At 48.2% G+C, this 15,100-nt stretch overlaps 1 protein-coding gene across 1 annotated transcript; it reads left to right on the top strand.

The window, feature by feature from the left end:
* The first annotated feature begins 10,389 nt into the window (after window positions 1-10,389).
* On the top strand, window positions 10,390-13,150 carry CCL26 (C-C motif chemokine ligand 26). The gene is made up of 3 exons (XM_010387443.2): window positions 10,390-10,585; window positions 10,687-10,801; window positions 12,906-13,150. The coding sequence occupies exons 1-3, from the start codon at window positions 10,513-10,515 to the stop codon at window positions 13,000-13,002; spliced, it is 285 nt and encodes a 94-aa protein (XP_010385745.1). The 5' UTR covers window positions 10,390-10,512; the 3' UTR covers window positions 13,003-13,150.
* Window positions 13,151-15,100: the final 1,950 nt, after the last annotated feature.

Below are 15,100 nucleotides of genomic sequence, written 5' to 3'. Positions count from 1 at the left end.
GCGTGCTGTGGGATGGGATATTGGCATTGAGCAGGGTAAGAGTGATTAGGTTTTAATGGGATGGTAAGGGGTGCATCATTTGTTGCCAAGGAGGGAGTAGAGGTGTCCTATACTTGTGGGTTAAGGTGGGGGGATACGAGAGGAAGATGTGAAGGAGGCTTTGGGTTGGGAAGAAGAGTGGCAATGGATGTGGCTGTAATCCAGGAATGATCAGAGAAGCAGATACTTTGGTTAAAATGTCTCGGCCTAATTAAGGGAACTGGGCAGGTGGGGATGACTAAAAAGGAGTGTATAACTAAAAAGAATATTGTCCAAGTTGGCACCAGAGTTGGGGAGTTTTAAGAGGTTTAGGAGCCTGGCCGTCAATTCCCACAACAGTTATGGAGGCAAGGGAAACAGGCCCTTGAAAAGAAGATCATGTGGAGTGGGTAGCCTCCGTATTGATTAAGAAGGGGACGTGCTTACCCTCCACTGTAAGATTTACTGAAAGCGTCTGTGATGGTCCAGGAATCTTCCGAGGTGATTGGGCAACGTCAGTTTTCAGCTGCTAAGCCGAGGAGATCTGGGAAGGCGTCAGAGAGCCTTGGGCCAGAGCTCCAGGGGCTCTGGGAGTGGCTGCCGGGTGAGTTGGACAGTCCGATTTCCAGTGGGGTCCCGCACAGATGGGACAAGGTTTAGGAGGAATCCTGGGCTGCAGGCATTCCTTGGCCCAGTGGCCAGATTTCCAGCATTTGACGTAAGCTCCTGGGGGAAGAGGTTCTAGGGGAACCCCTGGCAGCTGAGGGTTCAGGAGTTTGGAAGTTCTTGTGTGCTGAAGATGTGGCTGGGGTTTGTCTCACAGTGGAGGCAAGGAATTGCAACTCAGAAATACGTTGCTACAGGGCTGCCTCTACTCTATTATTGTACACCTTGAAGACGAGGTTCATTAAGTCCTGTTGTGGGGTTTGAGGGTCAGAATTTAATTTTTGGAGTTTTATTTAATGTTGGGAGCGGATTGGGTAATAAAATGTATATTGAATCGCTTCTCGGCCTTTTGGCTAAGATCAAGTGTGTGAAATGTATATTGAGAATGAGACTTCTGACCTTTCAGAGTCTGGGGCTGTAAAGAGTCTGAGGGTTGTTGCGAAACAGGCCATGAACTGGGCTGGGTTTTTATATCTGATGAAGAGCCTACAAGCTAACTGATTTGGGAGAGGTCAGATAAAGAAAAAGAGCATTAACCTTGACTATGTCTTTAGCTCCAGCCAACTTTTTAAGAGGAAATTGCTGGGCAGGTGGGGGAGTGCTAGTCATGGAACAAAACTGTAAGTTAGACTGGGTGTGAGGAGGGGAGGTGATAAAAGAATTATAGGGTCGGGGAGCGGAGGCTGAGGAAAAATTGGGACCTGGCTCGGCCTGGCGAGGAGCAGCCTGGGGAGGAGGGGAGAGGTCAGATGGGTCTGTAGAAAAGGAAGATTGGAAAGACTCAGTAATACTTGGGGTTGGGGCTGAGGGGACAGGCGGGAGGGAAAGAAGCAAGATTTGGGATGAGTTGCATTGGGAACAGAGACTAGGGAGGGAGCGATGTGTAAAAGAATGCCTGGATGTCAGGCACCTCAGACTGTTTGCGTATTTTACGAGAATTATCTAGATCTTGAAGGATGGAAAAAATCGAAAGTGCCGTTTTCTGGCTATTTGGAACCACTGTCGAGTTTGTATTGGGGTCAAGCGGTGTTGCAGAAGAAAATAAGGTGGCCAGGCGCGGTGGCTCATGCCTGTAATCCCAGCACTTTGGGAGGCCAAGGTGGGTGGATCACGAGGTCAGGAGATTGAGACCATCCTGGCTAACACGGTGAAACCCCGTCTCTACTAAAAATACAAAAAATTAGCTGGGCGAGGTGGCGGGTGCCTGTTGTCCCAGCTACTCGGGAGGCTGAGGCAGGAGAATGGCGTGAACCCGGGAGGTAGAGCTTGCAGTGAGCCGAGATCACTCCACGGCACTCCAGCCTGAGTGACAGAGCGAGACTCCATCTCAGAAAAAAAAAGAAAAAAAGAAAATGAGGCATTTAGGTTTTAGGTCAGGTGTGAGTTGAAGAGGTTTTAAAAGTTTTTGAGAACACAGGCTAAGGGAAGAGGGAGGAATGGAGGGTGGAAGGTTGCCCATAGTGAAGGAGGCAAGCCCAGAGAAAAGAGAGGGTAGAGACCCAGAGAGAAGAGTTGGAGGGTGGTTGCCCCCAGGAAAGTGGAGATAAAAAAGAGAGGGTAGAGACATGGAGAGAAGAGTTGGGGGGTGCTTGCCCACCAGGAAAGTGCAGAAGGGGTGGGAGGTGCTTGCTCCCCAGGAAAGCAGAAAGGGGTGGGAGGTGCTTGTCCCCCAGGAAAGTGGAAAGAAAAGAGAGGGTAGAGACACGGAGAGAAGGGGTGAGGGGTGCTTGCTCCCCAGGAAAGTGGAGAAGGGGTGGGAGGTGCTTGCCCCCCAGGAAAGTGGAAACAGGGTAGAGACACGGAGAGAAGGGGTGGGTGAGCAGCCCTGGGCTGCAATGTGGGTGAGCAGCCAAAGCAGGCGTCCCCACAACTGACTTGCCACCAAGGGAATGTGGGTGAATGACCAAGGCAGGCGTCCCCGCGGTGATCAGACACCAATGAAATGTGGATGAATAATCAGGCAGGCGTTCCCGCAGTGATTAAACACCGAGGGAAGACTGTCTTCCCAAGTCTGTGACCGGTGCCGGAGTTACGGGTCCACGGATAAAACGCGTCTCCTTTGTCTCTACCAGAAAAGGAAAGGAACTGAAATTAAGAGAAGAGAGAGATTGAAAAGTGGCGCCAAGATTGAAAGGAGAAAGAGGTTGAGGGATAGTGACAGAGGTTGGAGAAGAGAGTAAAGAGAGGCTGCTAACCCGATTTAAAGTTGGTGAGATGTTCCTTGGGCTGGTTGGTCTGAGGTCATAGGTCGATCTTTCTCATGGAGCAAAGAGCAGGAGGATGGGGAATGATCTCCCAAGGGAGGTCCCCCGATCCCAGTCACGGCACCAAAGTTCACTCGCGTGCAAGTGAAGAGACACCGGACAGGCTTTGTGTGAGCAACAAGGCTGTTTATTTCACCTGGGTGCAGGCGTGCTGAGTCTGAGAAGAGAGTCAGCGAAGGGAGATAGAAGTGGGCCTGTTTTACAGGATTTGGGTAGGTAATGGAAAATTACAGTCAAAGGGGGTTGTTCTCTGGTGGGCAGGGGCAGGGGACACAGGGTGCTCAGTGGGGGAGCTTTTGAGCCAGGTTAAGCCAGGAGAAGGAATTTCACAAGGTAATATCATCAGTTAAGGCAGGAACAGGCCATTTTCACTTTCGTGATTCTTCAGTTACTTCAGGCCATCTGGATGTATCCGTGCAGGTCATAGGGGATATGATGGCTTAGCTTGGGCTCAGAGGCCTGACAATGGGGTTTCACCATGTTGATCAGGCTGGTCTCAAACTCCTGACCTAGTGATCTACCCTCCCCCCTCCTTGGCCTCCCAAAGTGCTGGGATTAGAGGCACGAGCCACTGCGCCCGACATGACTCCATCCTTTAAAGATTAGTTTTGTGGGCTGGGCATGGTGGTTCAAGAGGCTGAGGCAGGGGAATAGCTTGAGCCTGGGAAGCAGAGGCTGCAGTGAGCTGAGATTGAGTCACTGCATTCCAGCCTGGGCAACAGAGCAAGACTCTGTCTCACAAAAATAAGAAATAAATAAATAAATGAAAAGGGCAAAGAAGACTTAATAGACATTTCTCAAAGACATACACATGACCACCAGGTACATTAAAAGAAAAGAAAAGAAAAGAAAAGAAAAGCTCAGCATCACTAATCGTTAGGGAAATGGAAATCAAAACCACAGTGAGATACAGCACTTCACACCATTAGATGGCTATTATCAAAAAGATAAGTGAAGCCTGGGCAACATGGCAAAACCTCGTCTCTACCTAAAAATAAAAATAAAAAAGAAAACAGAAACTAGCCAGACGTGGTGACACACACCTGTAGTCCCAGCTACTCAGGAAGCTGAGGTGGGAAGATCGCTTGAGCCCAGGAGGTCAAGGCTGCAGCGAGCTATGATCCTGCCACTGCCCTCCAGCCTGGGCGATAGAGTGAGACCATGTCTCAATTAGAACAAAACATTTAAAAAGGATAAATGATAAGTGTTGATGAGATGTGGAGACCAGGGAAGCCTTGACTCTGTTATTGGGAATGTAAATTGATTCGGTCATTATGGAAAACAGGAGGGAGTTTCTTCAGAAAGTTCAAATAGGCAATAGGATTGCCATTACAGCCCAGCAACCTCACTTCTGGCTACCTATCCAAGGTAATTGAAATAAACATGTTGCCAGGCACGGTGACTCACGTCTGTAATCCCAGCACTTTGGGAGGCCAAGATGGATGAATCACCTGAGGACAGGAGTTCGAGACCAGCCTGGGCAAACATGGTGGTAACATGCAGAGGCTGCAATGAGCCGCGATCGCACCACTGCACTCCAGCCTGGGCAACGGAGCAGGACTCCATCTCAAAAAAAAAAAAAAAAAAAGAAAAGAAAGAAAAAAAGGCCGGGCGCGGTGGCTCAAGCCTGTAATCCCAGCACTTTGGGAGGCCGAGACGGGCGGATCACGAGGTCAGGAGATCGAGACCATCCTGGCTAACCCGGTGAAACCCCGTCTCTACTAAAAAATACAAAAATCTAGCCGGGCGAGGTGGCGGGCGCCTGTGGTCCCAGCTACTCGGGAAGCTGAGGCAGGAGAATGGCGTGAACCCGGGAGGCGGAGCTTGCAGTGAGCTGAGATCCGGCCACTGCACTCCAGCCTGGGCGACAGAGCGAGACTCCGTCTCAAAAAAAAAAAAAAAGATTAGTTTTGCTTGTTTGATTTGGTACTTTACACAGGTGGAATCCTATATTATTCTTTCATATCTATTTTTTTTTTTCCCCCTGAGACAGGGTCTCACTCTGTTGGGTAGACCCGAGCTTTGAACTCCTGGGCTCCAACAATCGTCCCACCTCAGCCTCCCAGGTAGCTGGGACCACAGGTGTGTGCCACCAAGCTCAGATAATTTTTCTTAGTTTTTGTAGAGATGGAGTCTTGCTATATTGCCCAGGCTTGTCTCCAACTACTGGGCTCAAGTGATCCTCCTGTCTCAGCCTCCCAAAGTGCTGGGATTAGCAGTGTGAGTCACTACACCTGGTTCATATCTGGCTTTTTCCCCTCAGCATTAGATTGTGAGTTGTGTGTAATTGTAGTTCATTCTCACTGTGGAATAGTATTGTATTATGTTGATAAATGACAATTTATTTTCCATTCTACTATTGACACACATGTGAGTGGTTCCCAGTTTGGAGATATTATAAATAATGCTGCTATGAATGTTCTAGTGTGTGTCTTTTGGTGGACATAGGAACATGTTTTTGTTTTTTGTTTGTTTGTTTGTTTGTTTGTTTGTTTTTTGAGACGGAGTCTGGCTCTGTTGCCCAGGCTGGAGTGCAGTGGCGCGATCACGGCTCACTCCAAGCTTCGCCTCCCGGGTTTATGCCATTCTCCTGCCTCAGCCTCCTGAGTAGCTAGGACTACAGGCGCCCGCCACCACGCCCGGCTAGTTTTTTGTATTTTTAGTAGAGATGGGGTTTCACCCGTGGTCTCGATCTCCTGACCTTGTGATCCGCCCGCCTCGGCCTCCCAAAGTGCTGGGATTACAGGCTTGAGCCACTGCGCCCGGCCCATGTTTTTGTTTTTTAAGATGGAGTTTCACTCTTGTTGCACAGGCTGGAGTGCAGTGGTGTGATCTCAGCTCACTGCAAGTTCCCTTTCCCGGGTTCACGCCATTCTCTGGCCTCAGCCTCCCGAGAAGCTGGGACTACAGGCGCCAGCCACTACGCTCCGCTAATTTTTTGTATTTTTAGTAGAGACGGGGTTTCGCCATGTTGGCCAGGTTAGTCTCAAACTCCTGACCTCAGGTGATCCGCCTGCCTCGGCCTCCCAAAGTGCTGGGATTACAGGCGTGAGCCACCGCGCCCAGCCATGAACACGTTTCTGATGGGCACATGCCTAGGAGTGGAATTGCTCGATTATAGAGTGTGCGTATGTTTGGCTTTAATAAAAACTGTCAGTAGTTTTCCACTCCCCTCAGCAGTATGACTTGCCACGCAGCACTTCCTCACTAACATTTGGTGTTTTCCGTCTTTTTCCGTTGTAGTCATTCTGGTGAGTGTGTGAATACTGGCATATTGTGGTTTAAATGTGTATTTCTGTGATGACGAATAAAACCAAGTTGCTTTTTATATTTACCATGTGGGTTTCCTTCTCGTGAAGTGTTTACGTCTCAGCCATTGTCTTTCTTTTTCTTTTTCTTTCTTTCTTTTTTTTTGCGGGGGGTGGGGTGCAGCGATGGGATCATAGCTCACTGAAGCCTCCACCTCCTGGCCTCAAGCCATCCTCCTGCCTCAACCTGCCAAAGTGCTGGGATTACAGGAGTGAGCCACCCCGCCCAGCCCCAGGTAATTAAAAAAAGTTTTTGGCTGGCTGTGGTGGTTCACACCTGTAATCCCAGCACTTTGGGAGACCAAGGGAGACCTGAGCTCAGGAGTTCAAGACCAGCCTGGCCAACATGGTGAAACCCCATCTCTACCAATAATACAAAAATTAGTCGGGCATGGTGGTGTGTGCCTGTAGTCCCAGCTACTCAGGAGGCTGAGACAGGAGAATCGCATGAACCTGGGAGGTGGAGATTGCAGTGAGCCAAGATTGTACCACCACATTCCAGCCTGGGTGACAGAGGGAGACTGTCTCAAAAAAAAAGAAAAAAAAAGAGTGTGAACTAATTTGAAAATAGGGCCTTTGCAGAAGTAATTAGTGAAGAGGAGGACATACTGGGTTAGAGTGGGCTCTAAATCCAATATGTCTTTGTAAGAAGGCCATATAGGGTGGCAGCGCACCACTGTAATCCCAGCACTTTGGGAGGTGGAAGGATGGCTTCAGCCACTGCACTCCAGCCTGGGTGACAGAACGAGACTCAATCTCAAAGAAAAAAACATTTAAAAAAGGAAAGTTCAGCCTAAAGAAGAGAACATCTGGGGCAAACGTGATCATGGCTTCAGTGGATACTGTCGGGCAACTCCCCATATCCCTTCAGTGGTCGCTTTTGTAAACCCAAGGCCACTTCCTGGGGACTCTTCCTGAGAACCTTGTTCCTGGTCACAGAGAACCCTCAGTTTGCTCATAAGACAAGCCAGGAGTGTGGGGTACAGCCTTCAACCAGGGACAGCAGGGAACTGGGGGGTATCTGAGCCCCCCCGCTAAGCCAGCTCTGAGGTCTGCCCTGCACAGGCTCCCAGAACTCCTTGGCTGCTCACGCCATGACCTGCTTGATAACTCCCCCTGCGTTGCTGCCTCTTCTTCCCTGCCTCAGTTTCCCCCTCCTCTCCTGGGGCTCCCATGGAATCACCTCCCAAATAAATGACTTGCACCAGAATCCTTGTCTTAGGGCCTGCTAGAGAAACTGAAATAAAAAGAACAGTCTTCAAATCTGCCTAAGCCTCGATTTCCTTTTATCTTCCAAAAGAAAAAAGAAAGACAAGTTAAGCATTTTTGTAAAGAACAGGGTCAACAGGTAGAAGAAATGGGAATATAGATTTCAGTCAAAGAGAATTTTTTTTTTCCTTTTGAAATGGAGTCTCACTCTGTTGTCCAGGCTGGAGTGCAGTGGCACGATCTCGGCTCACTGCAAACTCTGCCTCTGGTTTCAAGCGATACTCCTGCCTCAGCCTCCCAAGTAGCTGGGATTACAGACACACAACACCACGCTAGGTTAATTTTTGTATTTTTGGTAGAGACAGGGTTTCATCATGTGGGCCAGACTCATCTTGAACTCCTGACCTCAAGGTATCCACCCACCTCAGCCTACCAAAGTGCTGGCATTACAGGGGTAAGTCACCGCACTCGACCAATAATTTTTTTGTTTTTGAAGAGACAGAGTCTTGTTTGGTCAGCCAGGCTGGTGTGCAGTGGCATGATCATAGTTTACTGCAGCCTTGAACTCCTGGACTCAAGTGATCCTCCTGCCTCAGCCTCCTGAGTAGACAGGCCTACAGGTACACATGCCACCATACTCAGTTAATTTTTATTTAATTTAAAAAAATAGTCTGGGTGAGGTGGCTCACGCCTACAATTTCAGCACTTTGGGAGGCCGAGGTGGGCAGATCACCTGAGGTCAGGAATTCAAGACCAGCCTGGGCAACGTGGTGAAACCCTGTCTCTACTAAACACAAAAATTAGCCAGGCACAATCCTAGCTACTCGGAGGCTGAGGCAGAAGAATCATTCGAACCCAGGAGGTAGAGGCTGCAGTGAGCTAAGACCGCGCCACTGTACTCCAGCCTGGATGACAGAGCAAAACTCTGTCTCAAAAAAACAAACGGCTGGGCACAGTGGCTCATGCCTGTTATCCCAGCACTTTGGGAGGCTGAAGTGGATGGATAACTTGAGGTCAGGAGTTTGAGACCAGACTGACCAACATGGTGAAACCCCATCTCTACTAAAAATACAAAATTAGCTGGGCATGGTGGTATGTGCCTATAATCCCAGCTACCTGGGAGGCTGAGTCACAAGAATCACTTGAACCCGGGATGCAGAGGTTGCGGTGAGCCGAGATTGTACCATAGCACTCCAGCATGCGCAACAGGAGCAAAGCTCCATCTCAATTAAACAAAAACAAAAACATAAACAAACCACCCTCTCATGATCATCCAGACTGTTCTGCCTGGTTTGAGTGACAGGCAACTCACCATCTGTCCTCTTCCCACCTACGACAGCTCTGACTATCACAAAGTTCTGTTAAGTTCTTTTAAAAATTTGGCTGAAGCCAGGTGTGGTGGCTCACCCCTATAACCCCAGGGCTTTGGGAGGCTGGAGTGAGCAGATTGCTTTGAGACCAGGAGTTTGAGAGCAGCCTGGCAACCTTTGAGCTCTATAATTTTTTTTTTTTTTGAGACGGAGTTTCACCCTGGGTGACAGAGTGAGATGCAGTTTCAAAAACAAAACAAACAAATAAATAAAAGCAACAACAAAGTGACAGCAGGATGGTGGCATCTGTCTTGCTTACAGGCTCTCTTGAGGGTTAGAAACAGTGTCTGGCATGCAATAGACACTTGTCACTGGTAAATGCTCATTACTTGGCAGGGAGACTTTCAGCTCTGAGTCCAGCCTGCAAACACCCCATATTACTTTTTGGACAGAAATACAGGCACTGTGACACTAGGCTGGAGGTAAGGTATGTGGGGAGGGCTGGCCTGGGGAAATAAAGTTATTTTCAGCTCATTGCAACCTCTGCCTCTTGCATTCAAGTGATTCTCCTCCCTCAGCCTCCTTAGTAGCTGGGATTACAGGCGCCCATCACCATGCCCGGCTAATTTTTTTTTTATTTCTAGTAGGGATGAGGTTTCACCATATTGGCCAGGCTCTCCCTCTCTGGATATATGTTTGTTTGCTGTTGTTGTTGGTTGTTTGTTTTTTCATTTGTTGTGTATTGTTTTAAGCGTCAGGTGATTGTGATGATCAGGTTTGGGATTTGTTAGAAGAGATCTCTCAAATGCCCCCAGCCAGCCCTGGCCCTGCCGGTGTGGCCCCAAGAAGATGGATGGGCTGGCACCTGCCTGGACCATGTTTTTAAATATCCACTGTCGAGGTTGGGCTACTCTGTGCTCACATCTTGAGATCATCCAGAGCTCCACACGGAAATAAGCAAACAAAACTTTGCCCAAGAGCCAAAAACCTCTCTGCAATAACCAATTGTGCTATAAAGTAACTTAGTTCAGTTCACTGGAATATTACTTAATTTCCTCTGCTTTTTCTTTTTAAACAAGGAAGTGTTGACTCAGCCAACAGCACTGGGAACCGGACTCCCTAGGGCCTGCCTGCCTGCGCTCTTCTCCCAAATTCTCTTCCTTTTTTGTCCCTGTTGATGGAATTCAATAAAGGGATCTCTACCATCTGTCACTTGGTTTTTTTGTTGCTTGGTTGGTTGGTGTTTTGTTTTTTTGCTTTTTTGGCAGAGTCTCACTCTGTTGCCCAGGATGGAGTGCAGTGGTGCCGTCTCAGCTCACTGCAACCTCTACCTCCCAGGTTCAAGTGATTCTCCTGCCTCAGCCTCCAGGGTAGCTGGGATTGCAGGTGCCTGCCACCACACCCGGCCAATTTTTGTGTTTTTAGTAGAGATAGGGTTTCTCCATGTTGGCCAGGCTGATCTTAAACTCCTGACCTCAAGTGATCCGCCCGCCTTGGCCTCCCAAAGTGCTGTGATCACAGGCGTGAGCCACGACGCCCGGCCCCAGATTATCTTTGCTGTCTAATTTCCTTCCCATGAGTATTAGGTTGCTTTTTCTTCGATGGGTCAAAAGTGCTGCTTTTGTTCCCAACCACAAAATTCTCCGGAATTGTTTTCAGAGCCATCTCAGCCTTATAAAAGGGGATCAGGCAGGAGGAGTTTGGGAGAAACCTGTGAAGGGCCTGATTTGCAGCATCATGATGGGCCTCTCCGTGGCCTCTGCTGTGATCCTGGCGTCCCTCTTGAGTCTCCACCTTGGAACTGCCATAAGTACGTAGCTGGCCCATTCCCCTCCTGGGGTTCCTTCCCGTACCACCTGGGAGTGGACGGAAAGGAGCATCTCCAAAGCCCTTCCTCTCCCTGATTTTTAGGTAGGACTGACATAGCCAAGACATGCTGCTTCCAACACAGCCACAAGTCCCTTCCCTGGACCCGGGTGCAAAGCTATGAATTCACCAGTAACAGCTGCTCCCAGCAGGCTGTAATGTGAGTATTTCTCGGACGTGCTTTCAGGGACCCTGTCAGCCATGGAACAGGATGGGTGCTGGGCAGACCCCCAGGATGAGCCTTGGGATGGGAACCTGGAAACCCCCCCTCTGCACACTAACAAGTGTGACTCTGAGCTTCAGGTAGAACCTGACTCTTTTTTTTTTTTTCTTTTTGAGACTGAGTTTCGTTCTTGTTGCCCAGGCTGGAGTGCAATGGCATGATCTCGGCTCACTGCAACCCCCGCCTCCCAGGTTCAAGCAATTCTCCTGCCTCAGCCTCCCAAGTAGCTGGGATTACAGGCACATGCCACCATGCCCAGCTAATTTTTGTGTTATCAGTAGGGACAGAATTTCACCATGTTGGCCAGGCTGGTGTTGAACTCCTGAACTCAGGTGATTTGCCCGCCTCAGCCTCCCAAAATGCTGGGATTACAGGTGTGAGCCACTGGTCCCAGCCAACCCCCACTTTTAATAAACTCACAGTGAGATAAGGGGTTCAAGAACCATCAGCTGTGATGAATAACCTTGAAAATGTGGTTAACAATTAAATAACATGTTGAGTGTAGGGTTCCTTTCTGGGGTGATGAAAATATCCTAAAGTTGATTGTGGTGATGGTTGCATAATCTATGACTATAATAAAAAACCATTGAATTATAATTATACCCTTTAAATGGGTGGAGCTGTACAGGGTGGGGAGGTTTAGACAATTGCTTGAGCCCAGGGGTTCAAGGCTGCAGTGAGCTATGATCGTACCACTGCACTCCAGCCTGCGTAACACAGACAGACTTCATCCCTAACAAAAGAAAAAAAGAAAAAGAAAAACAAGAGTGAATTACAGTTATCCCCCAGTACCCACAGGGGATTGGTGCCAGGATTTCGGCATACAATTTCCCCTGCATTTATGCAGGTTTTGCATCACGGAGTACTGTATTTTCCATCCTCCTTTGGTTGGAAAAAGCCTGCCTATAAGTAGCCCCACAGAGGTCAAACCCGTATTGTTGAAGAGTCAACTGTATGTGCCGTGTGAACTGTGTCCCAACAAAGGTGTTCTGTTACAACGAAAGAACCGGCCGGGCAAGGTGGCGCAGTCTTGTAAGCCCAGCTACTCCAGAGGCTGAGGCAGGAGAATCGCTTGAACCCGGGAGGCGGAGTTTGCAGTGAGTTGAGACCGCGTCACTGCATTCCAGCCTGGGTGACAAGAGAGAAATTGTTTCAAAAAAAAAAATAGGTCAGGCGTGGTGGCTCAAGCCTGTAATCCCAGCACTTTGGTAGGCCGAGGCAGGGGCATCACCTGAGGTCGGGAGTTCCAGACCAGCCTGACCAACATGGAGAAACCCTGTCTCTACTAAAAATAAAAGATTAGCCAGGCATGGTGGCACATGCCTGTAATCCCAGCTACTCGGGAGGCTGGGGCAGGAGAATCGCTTGAATCTGGGAGGCGGAGGTTGCGGTGAGCCAAGATCGCACCATTGCACTCTAGCCTGGGTAACAAGAGTGAAACTCCGTCTCAAAAAAAATAAAACAAAATAAAGGCTAGGTGTGATGGCTCACGCCTGTTATCCCAGCACTTTGGGAGGCCCATGTGGGCGGATCGCCTGAGGTAAGGAGTTCGAGACCACCCTGGCCAACATGGCAAAAACCCAACTCTACTAAAAATACAAAAATTAGCTGGGCGTGCTGATGCGTGCCTATAATCCCAGCTGCTTGGGCGTCTGAGGCAGGAGCATTGCTTGAACCTGGGAAGTGGAGGTTGCGATGAGCTGAGATCACGTCATTGCACTCCAACCTGGGCAACGGAGCGAGAGTTTGTCTCAAAAAAAATTAAGTATCCTGGTGCAGGTTACAAGCTACAGGCTAGAACTGGTGGAAAATGGTAAATGGCACCTGGAAGACGTGGGTCTAGAGGCACAGTTTCCAGTGGAAATCAAGGTAGCAAAGAGGAGGGAGGCAAGGCCCAGGAGAAGAGGGGACAGGGACAGACAGCAACAGGTTCGTGGCAAGGCCGGAAGACTAGTGAGGGAACTGCCCCTCCTTCCCTTTCTATCCCATCCCAGGAGGCAAAGAGTCTCAATACTGACTTATCCATGTCTCTCTTTCACAGATTCACCACCAAAAGAGGCAAGAAAGTCTGTGCCAATCCAAAGAAAAAATGGGTGCAAAGATACATTTTTTTATTGAAAACTCAGAAACAATTGTGACTCAGCTGAATTTTCATCCGAGGACGCCTGGATCCGGCTCTTAACTCTGCAGCCTGCAGGATCTTTTCCGAAGCCTCCATGGGCCTGCTGGGGAGGAGAGGGTGTTTTCTCCCAGAAATATTTTAATAAAGGTTGTTCATAGAGTTGACTTGTTCGTAACATTCTTTGTCCATGAAACCCGAGTTTTCTTCAAGGAAAGAAGACTGATTCAATATGCATGGCTGGCTGCCTGGGAGATCCTCAACCCCTGAACGGACCCTGATACTGAATTCTGCCGTGGGTTTTTGTTTGTTTGTGCAAAAAAAAAGCAAGGGTAATTTTAATACACTTTGGGAAAATGCTTGGTGAATGTTTTAACATTATTTAGAGAAATAAGTTTAGTTTATTTGGAAAAGTAAATAAACTTATTTCTGTGCAACACCTCATAGCCTGTTAGTACCGTGTAAATTGCAATAGCTCCGAGTTGGGCAGCGTTTTCTCTTAAGAAAGCAAGACACTAATTAGTAAATGTGAATATTATCTACCTACCAAACTGAGGGTGCTTATGTCTACATAGCTTAAATAAGCTTTTTACAAAAATAATCAACTGGGTGCAGTGGCTCATGGCTATAATCCCAGCACTTTGGGAGGCTGAGGCAGGAGGATCACTTGAGCCCAGGAGTTTGAGATCAGCCTGGGCAACATAGTGAGACCCACCACTACAAAACATTTAAAAATTACTAGACATGGTGGCATGTGCCTGTAGTCCCACCTATTTGGGAGGTTGAGGTGGGAGGATTGCTGGAGCCTGGGAGGTCAAGGATGCAGTGAGCCATGATCGCACCACTGCACTCCAGTCTGGGCAACAGAGCAAGACCCTGTCTCAAATAATAATAATAATAATAATAATAATAATAATAATAATAAAGACCAACCTGGGCAACACAGTGAAACCCTGTCTCTACAAAAACACAAAAAATTAGCCGGGTGTGGTGGCACATGCCTGTGGTCCCAGCTACTCAGGAGGCTGAGGCAAGAGGATTACTTGAGGCCAGGAGTTGGAGGTTGCAGTGGGCCAAGATCACAGTACTGGGTGACAGAGCGAGCCCCTGTCTCAAAAATATTTTTTTAAATAAAAAATAAAAAGTCCAGGCACGGTGGCTCACACCTGTAATCCCAACACTTTGGGAGGCCAAGGCAGGCGGATCACGAGATCAAGAGATCAAGACCATCCTGGCTAACATGGTGAAACCCCGTCTCTACTAAAAATACAAAAAATAGCAGGGCGTGGTGGCGGGTGCCTGTAGTCCCAGCTACCTGGGAGGCTGAGGCGGAAGAATGGCGTGAACCCAGGAGGCGGAGCTTATAGAGAGCCGAGACCACGCCACTGCACCCCTGCCTGAGCGACAGAGTGAGACTCTGTCTCAAAATAAATAAATAAATAAAAATAAAATAATAAAATGAAACGATAATTATTATTTCTGCAATTTCTTGCAACTTTTTGTGAATCTATAATTATTGCTTATAGTTATTAACTATTAATATCTGTAATTACTACAGATTTACAAGAAGTTGCAAAAATAGTATGGGGAGGTCAGGTGTACCTTTTTTATTATTGAGACAGAGTCTTGCTCTGTCACCCAGACTGGAGTGCAGTGACATAATTACAGCTCACTATAGCCTCTACCTCCCTGAATTAGGTGACCCTCCCACTTCAGCCTCCCAAGTAGGTAGGACTACAGGCATGGTCCACCACACCCAGCTAACTTTTGTATTTTTGGCAGAGACAGGGTTTCACCATGTTGCCCAGGCTGGTCTCAAATTCTTGGGCTCAAATAATCTGTCCACCTCAGCCTCCCAAAGTGCTGGGGTTACAGGTGTGAGCCACCGTGCCCAGCCCCCAAATCTATCTTTTACTTAGTTTAGCCCAGTGGCTACATCTTACATAATTATAACGCAATATCAAACCCAGGAAATTGACGTTGGTATAAAGCGTGTGCATAGTTCTGAATTACTGTCTTTTTAACACGTGTACAGATTCACATCATAGCAACTGAGATCCCGATCTATTCCAACGTCACAGAGATCTCCCTCCAGTTATCCCTTGACAGTCACACCT

This window comes from Rhinopithecus roxellana, chromosome 6 (assembly GCF_007565055.1).
Source record: "Rhinopithecus roxellana isolate Shanxi Qingling chromosome 6, ASM756505v1, whole genome shotgun sequence".
NCBI lineage: Eukaryota > Metazoa > Chordata > Mammalia > Primates > Cercopithecidae > Rhinopithecus > Rhinopithecus roxellana.
This window is presented reverse-complemented; position numbering and strand designations above follow the sequence as displayed.